General features: G+C 33.8%; 1 protein-coding gene across 3 annotated transcripts in view; it reads right to left on the bottom strand.

Moving 5' to 3' along the window:
• The window catches only part of LOC106875883 (four and a half LIM domains protein 2), a 231251-nt gene that overhangs the window by 29971 nt on the left and 182312 nt on the right, over window positions 1–18968 (bottom strand). For all 3 annotated transcript variants that reach the window (XM_089338925.1, XM_089338924.1, XM_089338926.1), the window contains one exon: window positions 6724–6924. In XM_089338925.1, the coding sequence (XP_089195051.1) occupies window positions 6724–6924 (201 nt within the window). The remainder of the gene's footprint in view (window positions 1–6723; window positions 6925–18968) is intronic.

Here is an 18968-nt window from a genome sequence, read left to right as displayed (position 1 = left end):
CAGGTGTCTTGCAGTGGAGGAGATACATGATTATTCCAGTTGGAAAAGGAGAGAAGGTGATGGAGAGGTGTCCGGATATATCTTCAAGTTACAGGAAAGTGAGTATTAAAAGTATTTTATATGGAATGTATTTAGATAAAAATTGCAAATCAGAGCTTCAGTCAATGCTTTGTGGCAATTGTTTTGACTGTATATTGTCAGTTTAAATCCTGATATGGCCAACTCTTCTTTCATCCTTCTTGCATTGATAAATAAAATAGCAATGAAGTAATGGTTTCTTTTCTATTTCTTCCCCTTGCCCCTTTCTTTCGCTCTCTCTTTCTCATTGAACCAAAATCAGTTCCTAGATTTACGTGTGGCATCTCAAAGATCCTTCTTCTCAACAGAGAGAGTGAGAGAGGGAGAAAAACAGAATAACAAACAACATAGTTTCACTAGACAATAAGTAACAAATACTATAATATCTAACCAACAATACAGTGGCTTTCACTACATACTGAGTAATAATAATAGCATAATAGTTATGATGAGAACAAGTCATTAGATCTAGTTTCCTTTCGTCATATTTCCCCAAAAATAGAGAACAGATAGAAAGCTTCCAACGCAACATCTATTTAGCTCAATATTTTCTCCTAGTTTTCATTTCTCTTTGCGAAACAACCAACAGCAACAACAACAAAAACTACCTGACTAGCATGAACAACTCTGACAAGCAAAATGCAAAAAGTGAGAACTTTTGTAACAGGTACCAGGTGACAAAGCAGTAACTATCTCTCTCATAGCTGAGCAAACAATTATGGAGCTGGAGATTGGGGATGAGAGAGAAATTGGGCGTGAATACATATATGCAGGTATGATAAGAATCATTGCGTAAATTTAGAAATAGAATTAGTAACACATTTTAGCAAAGTATTATTGCTGTTCTTATTGGTGTTGTTATTTTAGCCCTGGGTCAATCCTGATTGAACAAACAGATGATCAAAATGTGTTAATGCCTGTTTTTTTTTTGGGGGGGGAAGTATGTAACAACAGCACTACATTGTCCTTTATTTATAGTGGCAGAGTGTGATTTGAGGGAGGTTTAGCTTCTATTTTTAACACACTGAACAGCAACATAGAAACTTCTCTGTTGGCTCATTTTTGTGAGATGGTTTATATTTCAGTTGGTTTAACAATAAATTGTTTCAAAGTGATTGAATAATCCAAACATGGCTTAATACTCACAATATAGTCAAAGGGGGAAAAGACAATGTCAATGACCCCTTTCAGGGCTTCAGGATTTTTGAGATTAGTAGGAGAAAAAGAAGAAATTATCCCTCACTGGAGCCATTGGTGCAAACACTTGTAAACAAAGCAAACCTCTCTAATGGCACCAATGGACCATGTGGTGATATTAAGCCAACTAATGGATTACGTTGACTTGGTACTCTAAACCCTAAGACAGAAGAGGTCCCTCTGATATGCTTACACAGTCTCCACCTACCAAAGTTCATTCACAAGGCTTTGTTTGATCCAAATCTATGCTAAAAGACACATTTTTCAGGGTATAAGGTCACGAGTGCTGATTCAACTTGCCCCTGACTATAAATTAAAAAGTCAGTTTATTATTTGTTTTGCAAGATTCTTGTGAAATTGTGCATTAAAGCAGATGTTGTACCTTGGGAGGGTCATTCTGTCAATAAAACACACACACTGATTATTTTTGATGAAAAGACTATGTACCAACTCACTGATGTGTGTGTGTGATAGAGAGGAAGGAGAGACAAGGCAGAGGGTTTGGGGGAGAAAGGGGAGACTGAAAGAATGGGAACATGTAGGAAGGAAGCAACAAAAGGGTTAGGGACAAGATAGAAGGGGTAGAAAAAAATGAATATTGGTGTTTGAGTAAAATCTTAAAAAACAGTTTGAACAGAATTGCACCAGTATAGTGTATATAAGAAATAGTTTTGACATAATCAAATGAAATACACAGAGAGAGATGAGAATGAGCAAAGATGATATTGGAAAATTTATTTTGAAAATATACATATTAAAAGAAAATTTTTAAAAAAGTAGATTGGCAATAAGAAAAAAAAGGGAAGAAATGGTGTGCATATATATTTTTAAAAAGATTATTTAAATCTTTAAATCTATGGAATGGTGTAGATTCTATGTAGAAAGAAACCTAAGATTTTAACAGACATATATCTTCAAAAGATTTTTAAAATTGTGTTTTTTCAGTATATGTTTTCGAATGCTGAAATTTTCATTGGCTCTTTTCATACAACCATAAATAGATTACCAACTTATCATATGATTATTAAATATAGAATTATACATGTGAATACAAAGATTAAAAATACCAGGTATTTGTCTTTGGTGCATAAAATAAATATGTAACACACACACACACACACACACACATCTGAACACAAAAATGTCTAAATTAAAAGACTTTTTCACATAAGAATAGTCTTGGAAATAATATGAAATAAACTATGTGAAGACACATGGCTTAATGATAGGTTGTTGTACTCCCAATTGCTAGATCGTGGATTCAATTCCCAGACCGGGTGGCACATTGAGTTCCCGAGCAAAACACTTCATTTCACATTGCTCCAGTCCCGGTTTCAATCGGTGGGGATTGTTGGCCTGCCTGCCTAGTCCGTGGGATAGCATTATTCGAAGGGTAAAATGATGCAAAGCACATTGTGACCAGCGATGTGTAACAACATCTGATAGGTCATGTGATCACATGATGAAATAAACTAAATTAAAAAATGTCGGTCTTTGACTTTTTTACCCTTTATCATATAATCAGGGGGTAAGTTGTACTCCTGACCTGTTACAAGGCCTACAAAACTGGTGGGACGGAGGAGTGGAGTAGACTTTATTAAAGATAGTCAAGGTGCCAGCTTGTGGTATTAAACCAAATAATGGAATAACTCTTCAACTGAAGAAGGTTCAGGTGGGATTTGAACTCAGAACTAAGAGGCATGGACATATCCTGCAAGGTATCTAGCTTAACATTCTTCAGTTCCGTCAGTCTGCCATCCTAGATTTGTACGCATTTTATCAACCCCTGAAGTGATGAAAGGCAAAGTTGACCTTAGCAGGATTGGAGCTCAGAACACTGGCATATGCATAAAAAAGAGGAGAAAAGAAAACTTGAACCCCATTACAAAATTTAAGTTGTGACATTATCCTTCAATAAAACTAAAAAATTAAAATATTTTGAAAGTTAACCTTTAATCCCTGTTTAAAAATAAAATTTTAAAATATCTTAAACTCTGAGATTAAATAGAAAATGTAAATAAAAAGTTTAAAAGACATTATTAGATAATTTTTTTCATTCATTTAGTTTATGAAAGATAAACATGTGGTGTTTACATGCATAGCCTTATAGAGTTTCATGGCAAAAGGACCGGTGAAAGAAATGGCAGTCTTTATATGGTTGCGTGGAAAGAACCAATGAAAAAATATGACATTTGAAGCATTTGCTATCTGGAGTAAATACAAGAGTCCCCTCACCAAAAATGAAAGGCATTTTGTGATTATCTTTATACTGTTTATGAAAGAGTTTTCCTACTAGTAGTCAGTTACCTGACATGTGAGAAATAGTAGCCAGATATCTTTCAAATAACACCTTACCATCATAACCCTTTAACATTCAGATTTCACTGCCAAATGTAATGCTTATTTATTCACATTGTTTTGAATTAATCATGCATTATCTCAGAGCTTCAAGATTTCAACAATGGGACCATTTATTTGTACAATGACGTAATAGGGTTGGTGTGAGAGGCCAGATCTAACTGGTTTCGGCATAAAACATGTTCAATATGGCCTGTTATGGCCAATTTAAATGCTAAAGGGTTATTAAAAAAAATTTTTTTTAGAAGACCATGGATAATGTTATCCTAGATACTATATCTGATGAGATGGTCATTGGTGAAATGTCTCTCCCTGCTGACATGGGTTTATTTGAGCCATCACAGTCCAAGTTACTTCCTATTGTGAGTTATTGCCTTCCTAGATGAGAACCATCTCTTTCTTGTACATCCCATTTTTGGCATGGTTTCTTTGGTTGGATTTCTTTGCCTAACACCAACTCCCTTCTCACTTTGTGCATGGAGAACTTTTTATCATGGCACCAGCATTAGAGAGGGTGTCTTGACTTTGGCAAAACTAGAAAGTTCACTCAAACTTATACTGTCTATTTCTTCCCTATCCACTTTACAGTATGTACTCTGTGTGTGTGTCTCTCTCTCTCTACATATAAATAATTGTCATTCAATTTATAATTTCCTATTTATATAATTATTATTATAAACCAGGCATTCTGCAGCTGTGCACCCTACATTAATATTATGCACTAAAGATAGGGCAATGAGGTGTGTATGTTTGTATACCACAGCAAGTAGTAATTAATATCTAAAGAGGTTTTTTGTTTATATATTTTCTAATAGGATGCCAACAGAGCTTTCCTTCTTATATAATTCATAAATATGCTATTTGGAGGCAAGGGTGTGTGTCTGTGCATATGAGAGAGAGAGAGAGAGAGAGAGAGATTGATTAATTGAAATACTGAGATAGTTAACAAATTATTCTGTTTTTATATTGTTTATGCTATTATACTCCACTCATTAAAATAGTAATCTAATTCATTTTAATTGGCTTACCTTTGAAAATGAGATGATGATATTTGTGTCTTTTCTTTTGTTGTTTTTTTTTAATCAACAAATATAGAATCATTATTCTATAAGTTATTGTTTACAATAAAAGATGGCAGCTATATAAGACTGAGTGTGTAAGTGACATTGAGAGAATATGCAAATATTGGTATTTCAGACTCTACTTCACAAGGAATTTTATGTGAAATTATATACAAATACTAAAACTATTCCAACATAGCAGAAACCTGAGATCCTTTTAATCCTTTAGATTTCAGATTACTTTGTCAAATGTAATGCTTATAAATTTACTGCATTTTGACTTAATCAGGCATTATCTTGTAGCTTCAAGATTTCAATGACATGATTGTTTATTTTTAGAATGACATTGTAGGGTAGGCATGAGAGGCCTGATGTAGGCAGTTTGAACATAAAACAAATAGAATACTCAGGTCAGATATAGCTGGTTTAAATGCTAAAGGGTTAAACATACATACACACAAATACACACATTGCTTCTCCAACTTTTGATTTATTTCATAATAGTTTTCATTTCATTTTTACATCCCCTTTTCTGAAAGTGGCAACAGTTTGGACAGAGACTTATTGAGGCAGCATCTTTATGGATGCCCAGTTGCATTTTCTGCAGCCAATACATACCTAATTTTTCATGTAAGGTACTTTATCTTTATTCCACAAGTTTTCACACAGAGCTATGGAATGTACTGTTCATAGGAGATCTAAGCATGGCATCAAGGGCAGACACACAAAATTTAAATAGTTATGCACACACACACACACACACACACACATACACAATGGTTTTCCATACAGTTTCTGCTGCTTACCAATTCCACTCAAAGGTGTTGGTCAGACTGAGGTTTCAGTAAAAGACACTAGCTCAAAGTCTCCTCACTGGCACAGAACCCTAAACTATCAGGTCATGAAACAAGCTTTGTGCCCACCTATATTCATCATCATCATTTAACGTCCGCTTTACATGCTAGCATGGGTTGGACGATTTGACTAAGGACTGGTGAACCAGATGGCTACACCAGGCTCCAATCTGATTTGGCAGAGTTTCTACAGCTGGATGCCCTTCCTAATGCCAACCACTCTGAGAGTGTAGTGGGTGCTTATATATTCTTATATAACATAGTATTTATTATATAACAGTATATAACAGAGATGCAGGCATTAGTCATGTTTGCATAAAGTAATAAAATATATTATGAAGTATCAAACTATTTCATCATAATTCTATGACTTGGATTACGAGGTATGACAAAAGAATTTTGGCACTAAATAACATACAATATTACAACAAAAAATAAAACAAAAATCAATATAATTGTATATGTATGTTTACTTAGATGGCTATCATGACTTATTTATTATAATTTTCTTTTTCCTTACAAGTCATTTTCTAGAAATGTCTGCTAAGTCATTAATTTGAAATAAAAATATGAAATATATTTGGTAGAACACCACGTAATTATTTTTTTCTTTTATCACTTCAAATGATGTTTATATCTGTTGGATAAACATGACTTCTGTGACCTGTTCACAGTATATTTTCACAGCAATACTAATTATACTTATTAAACATATTATATTGTATATGGTTTCATATATACATCTAAATATAGCTTAATTCACTGTAGGACATCCACCAACATCCATAATTTCGAACCTCTTGAAGTACAGTTTGTTGTAATTTGTAGCTGTTTAGTCCAAAGTCAGCCCTGATCCATTACATCAATTTTCAAATCTCAGGTTAGCAAACCTAATTCAGCAGGCCCATGATTAAGTCCCAGATCAGTCCTCATCAAATAAATCATAGATCAACTCTCATGTAAACCCTAATCCAATAACCTTATGATCAAAGACATTTCTCCCCATGCAGGGGAACTGAAACTTGATCATCATGAAAGTGCTGCAAACTACACACGCATTCTACCATGCCTGCACACAGGCACTTCCACATATGCCCCACCACACATACACACACTATAACAGAATTAATTTTTGTTTATCAAAAGTTTAAACTTTGTGTAAATTTTCCTCTTACCTTATAGTCAGGTCCTACTGGTTTTCTACAAACATAACAGTTGTGGGCAAACAATTCTTGATAACAAGGTATACAGTAGGGATTCTCATCTTTTAAGATATATCTACAAGCTATCAGTTTTTTGTCGCAGTGTTTGCAGGCCAGGTGATCTTTGTGGAAATTCTGTTCCATTGCTTTTGTGTATTCAGAAGAAAATATTAGCTGAAATTAAAAGAAAAGCAATCATTAGTTTATAGACTACGAAGAAGGTAGTTTTGTATATTATACAAAAAGGTATTAAAAATGAGGTGGGGGTGAGGGAAACAAAAGAGGTAGATGTCAGATAAATATGTCAATTTTCATTTTATTTCATAATTAAAATAAAGACAACTGAATAATCATCACCATTTAGTGTCAATGTCTAATGTTGCCAGGAATGGAACAGTTTGACAGCAATTAGTCTAAAGACTGCATTGTGTGTGTGTGTGTGGTTATATAACTCTGCTTTAGCATGGATTCTACAACTGGATACCCTTTCTAAAGCCAATCACTTTAGAAAGTGTACTGGGTGCTTTTTTGTCATGGCACCAATACTAGTGGGGGGGGGGTCATCATGCAGCTTGCATGACAGGTGGTTTTATGCTTGGAGGTCGGGGTTAAAGTATGAAAGAACTGTAATAGTAATTGTTGTATATATAGTGTCACAATATTTTACTAGTGGAATTGATTGTGTGCATGTGTGTATACATACATACATATATCCTCAACACTTAACATCTGTTTTCCATGTTGGCATGGGTTTGACAGGAGCTGTCTAGCCAGAGAACTGTCCAGCTTCCAATTATCTGTTTTGGCATAATTTTTATGGCTGGATGTCCTTCCTAAGTAGTGTTCATATCCCTATTGCCCATCTTTAAAGCACCAGGCTCTTTCTTTCTCTCTCACTGATGATGATGATGATAACAATAGTGATGATGATGAATTCCCGGAAATGTCATGCAATGCATACTTCTATTTATTTTGTGTGGTAAAGGGGTTTGAGAGTTTCTACTGTGATATCATTTTCTAAGGCATGGCATAAGAAGCATTATGAAAATACAGATTCTTTCTAAGCCTTTCAGCTGAAATACCTTATCGAGGAAGGCAATTAGTCTCAAGTTACAATGTCTGGTATTTTCATGTAAGGCTACTTACAATTATTTCGTGGTTACACCGTGGAATTGGCCCCTATCATATTCGCAATGTATATAGATCATTCCCATCATCACCAGCACCATCAGCACACTCCTACCAACACCGCCCTTAACACCAATAGCATCATTATTATCATTGAGTTAATTGCTGTTTTTCTAACTAACGGAAGGGTGGGTAGGGTTGGGAATGGAAAGGAGAGATGCATAGTTTGGAGAAAAGGCAACAACATAACAATATATTCTTTCCAATAAAAGGAAATAGCTTTGGTAGAGATGTTATCTAATAAGCAGAACGTATTGCAATGTAATTAGTCTTTTATTCTGGCTGAGAAATTATATGCTCAGGTATTTCAATGCTTGTAAAAACTCACAAAGTAGGGTTGAATAATAATTAATACTATTGTGTTAAATGAAAGAACTTTTATTGGAAAATATACAAAGAATTTAATATATTTTCAATGAAAAACATGAAAAATTATGTTGATTTCTGTTTTCTTAACTTTTATCTGACCATTTTTTGTTGTATCTTGGAAGAGTCACTATGTCAATAATAAACACACACAGTTTCTATTTCACTTCTTTTGTTATTTTTTATGTCAAATATTTAACCATTTAACCAATCAATTGTTTCATTAATCATTCAGTCAATTAATCAATCAGTCATCATTCACGACCTCATCAATAATATGCCCTGTCAGTTTCAGGTCTTGAAGCTGATTAACTGAATAAGTATCCATTTAACCAATCAACTAGTCAACTGTTTGATTAAACAATTAATAATGACAAAAGAAATGAAACGGAACCAGTGTTATCAGCATAAAGAAAAACTGGCATTTCATTGAATGTTCCAGTTGATCCATTCAATGGAACAGCCTGTCCTTGAAATTAATGTGCAAGTGGCTGAGTACTCCACAGACACACATACCTTTGATATGGTTCTCAGGGAGATTGAGCATGACACAAGATGTAACAAGGCTGGCTCTTTGAAAAACAGGTACTACTCATTTTTATCAGCTGAGTGGAGTGGAACAATGTGAAATAAAGTGTCTTGCTCAAGGACACAATGCACCACTGGGTCTTGAACTCATGACCTTACAATCATGAGCCAAATACCCTAACCACTGAGCCACACACCTTCACAATGGTATAAAACCTGTCTGTGATACAACAAAATATGTTGTAACCATGTTTCTACTGAAGTATGCTTCCCATGTTTTGAATTTAATTTTGAAAAATAATTAAGAATTTAGATGGATAATCTTTGTTATTATGAAATAGGTTTTTGGAATATAACAATCATTCTCAGATAAAATATCAAACCTTTTAATATCAATCCACCCGAACCTGCCCCTGGTTCTACAAGAGAGTGCTGAAACATTCCTTGCTTTGGGTAAAAGGAAATACAGGAGGATCAGTTAATTATGATTTTGTTCAACATATTCTTCTCTCAGATTCACACACTTATTGCAGTGGTCCTTCAGTTTTTCTAAGCCCTGTAAAAGAACTCAGAAGGTTGGACCTCCAACCAGGCCTTTTGTAATACCCTTAAAGTTAGGAACTTTTCAGCACCCCCTGGTAAAATATAAACTTCCTGTCTTCAAATTTAAACCTTCCATCAAAATTTCATGTTAATTTTTTTCAAACAACCTTTTAATAGCAACAAAGTTATTTTACTAAATTTCTCATTGACACTGTGTTTCAATAAAAAATATAGTGCATAAAGCAGTAATGGGAGTTTTAAGTGAACACTTAAATTCTTTGCTTGTCCAAAGAATTTTTGTAAGTTTGTCCTCAATGTCCATACTTGTGTTCACACTTTTAGTTAGCTCTTGTTTTATATATTTTGAATAATATAAAGTTTTCCTTTCATAAGTCACAAGTTACTCTGGTGGTTGAAAAAAAAATTGGGAGTGCGTATCATATAGGATGCATGGACACTAGGGAAATATGTCCTGTATACCACATGTGATACACAGGACAGGCAAAAGGGTTAAAATGTGCATTTTGTCTCACAGAAACAGAACAGTTATGGCGGCGAGCTGGCAGAAACGTTAGCATGCCGGCCAAAATGCTTAGCGGTATTTCATCTGCCGTTATGTTCTGAGTTCAAATTCTGCTGAGGTTGACTTTGCCTTTCATCCTTTTAGGGTCGATAAATTAAGTACCATTTGCGCACTGGGGTTGATGTAATCGACTTAATCCCTTTGTCTGTCCTTGTTTGTCCCTTCTATGTTTAGCCCCTTGTGGGCAATAAAGAAATAAGAAACAGAAGAGGTGGTCTGAAGAAGGGCCGCAAGGAAAAACAGTAGCAAAAAAATATAACAAGGTTGGAATTAGTTGTTATTTTACTGTGGTAGTGGTGGGTTGTTTTTGTTCAATAATGAGGATTCAAGTATTTGATTATCTGGATTATCTGCTCTTGAATTTTGTGTATAAGTGGCAAGAAACATGTACCCCTAAAAGTGTATAGAAACATGTACCCCTAATGTAATACTCCGGTAAAAATCAGCAGTGTGACACGTGAGTGGGACAAGGCCGTACCTTTTGAATTAGAAGTACAATCTCCCAAACAGGCTTCTGTATAGTTTCTGCTTTCCCAATTTCATTCACAAGGTATGAGTTGAACTGGGGCTATAGAAACTGACATATGCCCAAGATACTACACGATGTGATCAAACCTAAAATCTCATGGTTACTAAGTGAACTTCTTAACCAGTCAGCAACACTGCTCCTACAGTTATGATGTAGTCAAGATATTAAAAAAAAAACAAAAAAACAATTGCACTCTGTTTGTTTTCTTACTTTGTAACATAACTCAACTGTAAAAAGTAAATGTGCAGATTTATAGTCTGTTATGTAGTAAAACAGTTGTAGCTTGACTGGTACATTCACAGGCTATAAATATAAATATATAAGTTTGTCAACAAAATGTTCTCACATTCCAAAAGCTATGACATAGCATTATAAAAAGGTAGTATCTGTTGTCAGGGGTCTCTTAGCTTAATGGTAGAGAATGCTCAACCAGAGTTTGAGAGGTACAGAGTTTGATTCCCTATAGAGGGGCTTGCTGACCACTATTTCGCATCTAAAGAGTATTTACCCAATTTTCTAAGCTGTCTTCACAGCCATCCTGCATTCAAGAATTCCTTTATTTTTTGTAGAATATATATATATATATATATATATATATCTTGACAGGAGGTCTGATCAATGAGTATCCGGATTGCTGCCATAGTAACAAAGCTAAAGCACGTAGAGTGAAGCCACTTGGCACAGATTGACCTTGAGCTCTGCTGTGTACGTGCACTAAATTTTAACATTCTAGCTCACTTCCGCTGTTTACAGCAGTGCTTCATTTCTATGGCAAGAGTCCTGATACTTATTGATCAGTCCACATATACACACACACATACATATATAGGCTATACATATACATATATGCATATATGGGTACAGGACGTCACCAACTATAAACAACATGAAGTACAAAAACAAATGAGTTAAATACGCAAACAAAGAGAGAAAAGAATGGAAAACAGGCCAAGTAACACAAAGAACAATCCTTCATCAGTTGTTGGCTGTCTATCTATTCCTCATTTCGAGCATTCAACGACAATATGAGTCTTGAAAGACAGTTGCTCCCATAAATTCTAAAATTAAATTTAGGATTTATGGAGGGTGAAAGTTGGGAACGAAAACAGGACAGTGGAGACATACAAGGAAACCGAACGAAGACAAGCATGGAGGGTCGTTAGACCAGAACGAGGAGAAAATAGTGAATGCTGGAAGAAATATTTTCTTTGCAAAGAGAAAAAATAGAAGAGAGGGATGGAAGATGTCCAGTCCTTAGAACGTCATGCAGGAAAAGAAAGATGGATGATGGTCACATATGAGCAACAAGAGAAAGAAAAAGAGAAAGAGACAGCGATAGAGACAGATAGAAAACGGTGAAGGGGAGACATACATACATATATATATATATATGCATATATACACTCACTATAGATAGATATCACAGAATGTTTATAGTTGTTTTGTTACTGTTTTTCTATTGACACCTAATAGCCCCATGATGATGATGATGGTCATGATGACAATTTTGACAGACAGGTTAAGTGTATATTGGCAATCCTTTTAGGGGTCTGGTATCATAAAAAGCATATTGCCAGTCTTTTGGGGGATCTGGTGTCATAAAATGATTAAGAACTCCTCCACATGAACATACAGACAAACAACCAATAAGAAAGCCTTTCAGTGGTTGCTAAAACTGTAAAAACAATACACAAATCTCTCTCAACTCATATCTTACCAGCTTATGTATATATATATATATATATATATATATATATATAAACCAACAAGAGTATCTGTTTCCTACTAGAAATAGCAGTTAAGTTTCCTTCAAATCTTACCCTAGTATATGAAAATAGGGAAAACATATTGGATTATACTAACCGATGTTATCTTTATTTTGTTTTGAAAAAGGCGTTATACAGTCTGTGGGTTATAAAGTTTTATTACTTTAATCATGTAGGATATTTTCCCTATGGTGATTTTTTGCTTTATGTTCAGCTGTAATGTTAACTTACATTTTATAGAGAATAATGTTTTCTGCTTTAGCTAAAGTACTTTGGGAATGTTTTGTAATATGCTGCTAAATCAATTTAAACGTTGCATGCTTTAGTGCACTAAACATTTTTTTCCTGAAATATGCACTGCTGAAATTAGGGTGTGTCTAATTTACCCATGTATTTTATATGTCATCAAATATGGTGGTTTATTAACCATTCCAAGCGAAGGGGATTTACTGGCAGAATTGATACACTCCATTCCTTTAACATCTGTTTTTCCATGTTTGCATGTGTTAGATGAGGATGATTTTACCTTCCATACTTCTGGGAATCGATAAAATAAATACCAGTAAAATACTGAGATTAGGAGTTAATCTATCTGCTTATTTCAAACCCCCAGAATGTTGTCTTGAGCATTAGTTGGAAATCTTATCAGACATCAACAAAGAGTTGGAATGTTATTGTTTAACCATGGGTCAGGCCTGACTGAAGAGATTTTGAATCAAAAATCTTTTAACCATGGCCATCATGTTATTTCAAAGAGCTACTTTTTAAAGAACTTTGTTATCCAAGTGTCTTTTTGTAAACAGGATTTGATTGACGGATGATTTTTGGCTGCTATTTCAAGCAGGTTTAGCAACTACAAAGAGGTTATGACATTGGCTCATGTATATGACCACATAAAGGCTCTCCACTGCACAGTTTTTCAAGTTTTTAGCAGATTCTATAGAAAGTATAAGTTATATATGAGTGTAGTTATAATTGAGAAGGTTGTTACATAATCAAGAGAGTTGATAAGAAAATTATTCTTATGGAATGGACTTAAAGATCATGATATCAACACACACATACACACACAAGGATAATGTAATCTCAGGTACACTAGGCCTGAAAAAAAGGAAAACCAGAAATGAAACAGCCGTAGCTGGAAATGCTTTTGATCTTGGGTTAGCTTGATTAAAGATGACAACAACATTGATTAATCAATGTGATGGCCACCAAGGAAAACTGAATCAGAAACCAAAGATAAGAAACTGGTCAAAAGACAGAGTGGAACCAGTTCTTTATAGAGCTCAATGGTTTTAGAAATCAGTCAACTAATATCACAAAATTCTATAAGAAAATATAAAAGACATGTTAAAACATTCAACCTCAATCAGAAAATATTAAAATATTTTTAGGGTCTTAATCCAAGGAGATTGTTTATCTCTTCAGAAAATATTTGGTCAATATAGATAAAATGATGATGATGATGATAATGATCCTTTCTACTAGAGGCACGCCTGACCTTTTGGGGAAAGGGGACTAGTTGATTATATCAACTCCAGTGTTGAACTAGTACTTATTTTATTAACCCTGAAAGGTTGAAAAAGTGAAGTTGGCCTCTGCAGAATTTGAACTTAGAATGTAAGGAGCCAGAAGGAGCACAATAATAACAATAATAATAATTTCTAAATAAGCACAAGGCTTGAAATTTGACAAGGAGGGGTTAGTCAATAACACTGAGCACAGCACTGGCACTTTATTTTATTGACCTGGGACAGGTAGAAGGTAAAGTTGATCTTGGTAGGATTTGAAACCAGAATATAATGGTTTCTAATTTAGGTACAAAGCAAGGCCAGCAATTTAGACATCTATTAGACCCAAAAGCCTTTAATCTAGACATTCATTAGAAACAAAAGCCTTTTAATGTCATATTTTGGTTGAAATACTTTGTCTTTGTTTCAATTAATTTGAAAGTAATGAAGAATTTAGTAAAATAATCATTATCAATTTGGTATTTGGAATATATATTGGTTTCAAATTTTGATACAAGGCCAGTAATTTTGGAGGGAGGGGATAAGTCTATTACATCAACCTCAGTGTTCAACTGGTACTAATATTATCACAATCGCAAGGATGGAAGGCAAAGTAAACTCAGTGGAATTTTAACACAGAACATAGATGAAAGAAGTGATGCAAAGTATTTTGCCCAGCAGACTAACAATTCTGCCAGCATGCTGCTTTATTCAGAACATATATTAACAGATTTTCATGGAAGGTTTTAATTAAGACCATTTTAAAACAGGGAATTTGCATCATAGAACCATGGGCATTCTAAGGCATGTTGGTATCAAAAAGGTTAAATAAGCCATTTGTAAGAAACAAAACTTTAAAAAAGATACTTGTTAGGAACAAAAAATCTTTAAATAATTCTTTTGTTTAGAACAAAAGCCTATAATTTCGAAACAAGAAAAGATTCTATCAACAAATTCCATAGTTGTTGCAGACAACAAGTCATGACTTCATTACCTAGCATCGTCTGAAATGGTAATATAGGAAATTATTTCCAGACACACCACACACCATGGTATGAAGATAACATAGGTAAGATATAAGATGGTAATAAACGCTCTTTGTATCTTAAATGATCCGTGCCAATCTAGCCACCTACATCACTACCAGAATAACTACAACTCCATCTGTGATACTGGCTTCTCAAAGACAAACCTAGCCACCCACTTTTATATAAAAAGAAATGCTTTCTCTTTTAACTGAGTTATTTATTTTACTATCCACCCTGAGTTAGTATCATATTTATTTATTTTATATTGCAACTTTGAACAATAGAGTTATTAGTTACAGGCTTCCAACAGACATCACGTTGACAGAGCCAGAACACTGGCTTGTTGTGTTTGTTGTGACTTTCTTTATTCTGAGTTCAAATCCCACTGAGGTCAACCTGGCTTTTCATCCGCCAGGGTTAACAAATAGTCTGAGGAACTGGGTCAGCAGAGATGAAGTGCCTTTTGGTGTTCTATTCTGATCTGGCCTTTTGTATTCTGAGTTCAAATCTCACTGAGATCAACCTTGCTTTTTATCCTCCAGGGACTGATTTGGTAGAAATGTTAAAGCCTCAGACAAGGTGCCTTGTGGTGTTCTGCTCTGGTTCCCAGAACTGAATCCCACCACTAACTATGTATTGTCTCCTACACACTGCTGGAGGCCATGACAAGCTAATGCTGTAAGAGCTTTCTCATTGTCCTCAATACAGTTGTGCGATAAATACAGGAAGGATTTGAAGGGAAAACACTACAGGGATTGAACTTGTAACTCTTTTTTCCACATTAATCAAACTCCTTAGAGAATGGTTCCAGGGTTGCAGACCCCTTGGAAAAATCTTTGATAACAATGAAATACCAATGTTGATATGTTTCCAATAGGCCAATGACCAACTTTTCAATTTCCCTTGGTTGTTTTGTAGGATACCCACAATAGAGTACCCTATCAAATAATGTAGTCTTAGAAACAACATATCTGAAGAAAAGATGGGATCATCTCAGCTTAAGCACCTTTGATCATAAGCTGACTTGAAGCTAAACAACAATTACAACTGCCAATAAAATTCTCAATCTCCTGACATGTAAATCACTTTAGTTTATTTAACATTCCTGTAATTATATTATTTCTTCTTGTCTACCTTTATTAGTCACAGACTAATACAAACTACTGTAAGATAATTAAAATTACTAAAATCAATCAGTCAATCAATCAATGACATCAATTAACTAAGTTTAGACGTTGATTATATAATTTGGAAATATAACGGTAAAGATAGAAATATGTAAAGAGTTGGTGGGATTATTTGATGTGGGTTTAGTGAAGCAAGGAAAATGTATTCTAGCTCTGAAAATATATTATTAGGTGGTTGTGTATTAGACAGACATACATACACACAGGCATATGTATATCATATACACTCACGCACAGATGTACATGCGCATATGTACAAAGACAGACAGAGTACATAGAGACATATACACATACAGACAGATGTACATAGCGACATATACACATACAGACAGATGTACATAGAGACATATACACATACAGACAGACTTACACACACAAATGTGAATATACACCCTCACATGGACAGACATAGATTATGTAAATTGCTAGCGACAGTGATATCAAACAATGCAAAAACAAATATATGAAAAAATAAAACAAGAAAAATAAATCAGCTTGATAAAAAGAGAATTTATTAGTAGAAAAACCAAATATATAAATCGGAAACTGCATAAATGACTTTGTTACTAAATATAGAAATGATGAAGGACCAGATGGTTAAAATACATGGAGAGAATGAGAAACCAGCTAAAATAAGAACTGGGGGTCATTAATAATAAAACATAGAATATCAAAGTAACATAATAATAATAATAATAATAATAATGATAATAATAATAATAATTTGTAGACTTTATTTCTAATATATGCTGGTAACTAGCAGGATAATCTAAAATTTAGGATTAACTCAGGTATTAAAATATGTTGGAAGATCTGATTGGAATATTGATTTGAAATTTTGGCACAGGACAATGACAAATTTCTGTAGTTGTTCATTAAAAAATGCTGAGTAAAAATGAACACTAACATTGACCTTTTAGAAATAGTAGCTGAATCTCCCTCAAATTACACCCTACCATATTAAATAAAGAAAACACATAAAATAATGTTGTACAACGTACCTTTAAAAACATGAGATTGTCATAACTGAAATGCCTGCTGTGTATGTTTCTATTTTTGATTTGTTTTCTATGACTGATGCCCTTTCTAACATCAACAACTTTACAGAGTTCATTTTATTAAACTCATTGAGTTCATTGCACTACAAAGAATGTCTGGTCTTCAAATGGACAAGAAAGTTCCCCTTCATTCCGGACCTTATAATATCCAGGATGTATTAGACTTTGAAAATGCAAAGGGCAACCAACACTTCCTCATTGTCATATTAATATTTGATGTCGACTTAGCCTTTCATCCTTTTGGGATGGAATAGACTGGCCCTCCTCTCTTAAAATTGTTGGACTTGTGCCAAAATTTGACACCAATATTATTACAAGTAGCTAAAATGGTTACTGTTTTTTTATTATTATTATTTTGTCCCTAGTCAGCCCTTACTTAATGGATCCTATGATCAAGAACTTCCAAGCCATAAATGTCCTGTCCTATCTTTTTCTACTTGTTAATGTGTATCTTGGAGAACATTATTCAATGTCATTTTTCTTTTAAGATGGTAAGTGTAGTTGTGGCTGTCTGGTAAGAAGTTTATTTCTCAACCACATGGTTACAGATTCCCTCTTAGGCACATTGTATTATAATTTTTTGAATCTCCAGATTTTTTCAATATGCTAGGCCACTGATTTATATTGATATTAATCTAATTAATATCAATTTTTATCCTTATTATTTAAATTTAAATAACCAAGTTCTCTAACTAGTAGACTTTGATGCAGAAAATTATTTTCTGCAGAGTCATTTCTGGCTTCGGCATGCCAAAACGGCATTTGAAATATACCTCCAAATATAATTGATAGAACTGTATTCATGTTCTCTCTCTGAGGACATCTCGTGTATAGTTCTGCAAATTATACTTTCTATGATGGTCACACTGAGGGTTTGAAGACATTTACATAATGTAAATGGTAACAAGGAAACCATGGTATGTGCTAATAACTTTATTTTGTATCTTTTCATTTTGGAGCTTTGCCAAATTTTCTTTGAGAACAATTTTTCTTAGTGGTCAGACCATATTGGGTCTACATTTAGCATATAGGAATCCACCTAGTGGTCATTCCTCTTATATATATTTGTAATAAAATTTTCTGAATCTTCAAATTTGTGTATATATATATATACACATATATATATATTTGTGTGTATATACATATATACGTGTTTCTGTGCTGGTGGTTTGTTTTACCAGGCTATACCTAATACATAAATCCACCAGTGCGTCCTCAGGCTATTTTTCTTTTTATAATCATTAACAGATCCAACTCAATCCTACAAATTCTAAGATATCTTCTTTTAAAAATAAGAATAAAAATAAATATATATATATATATATATATATATATATATATATACATATATATATATATAACTTCCTTGTATAATTTTACAATCATTAAAAAACTTTTTAAATTACAAAATTATAAAATTAAAAACCTTCTAAAAATTTCATAAAATTAAACACCTAAAAATACTATATATATATATATATATATATATATATTACGGAGATGCACTTGCATAGCAAGTGACCTGATCTGAGATCGTGTGCTGGAACGAAAACAATTGCAGCGTGGAAGGTGTTTATAAGCCATTTAAAATAACACACAAAATCCGTTAGATTCACTTCAACATTTCAATTTAATTTGTCAAAATATTTTCGTCGCTTTGAGACTGCGACCTGTTCACTGCAGATGCAGCACAGAATTTTGTCAGTGAACAGGTCACGGTCTCAAAGCGACGAAAATATTTTGACAAATTAAATTTAAATGTTGAAGTGAATCTAATGGATTTTGTGTGTTATTTTAAATGGCTTATAAACACCTTCCACGCTGCAATTATATATATATAGAAAGTGCTAAACAGAAAGAAACCCTCATCGACTATTTTATAAACACGTCAAATTAAACCGCCTATCTATATAAACTTTACGGGAATTAAT

Source organism: Octopus bimaculoides, chromosome 21 (assembly GCF_046866305.1).
Source record: "Octopus bimaculoides isolate indiv1 chromosome 21, ASM4686630v1, whole genome shotgun sequence".
Classification (NCBI taxonomy): Eukaryota; Metazoa; Mollusca; class Cephalopoda; order Octopoda; family Octopodidae; genus Octopus; species Octopus bimaculoides.
The sequence above is the reverse complement of the archived record's forward strand: the minus strand, read 5'-3'. Positions and strand labels throughout refer to the sequence as shown.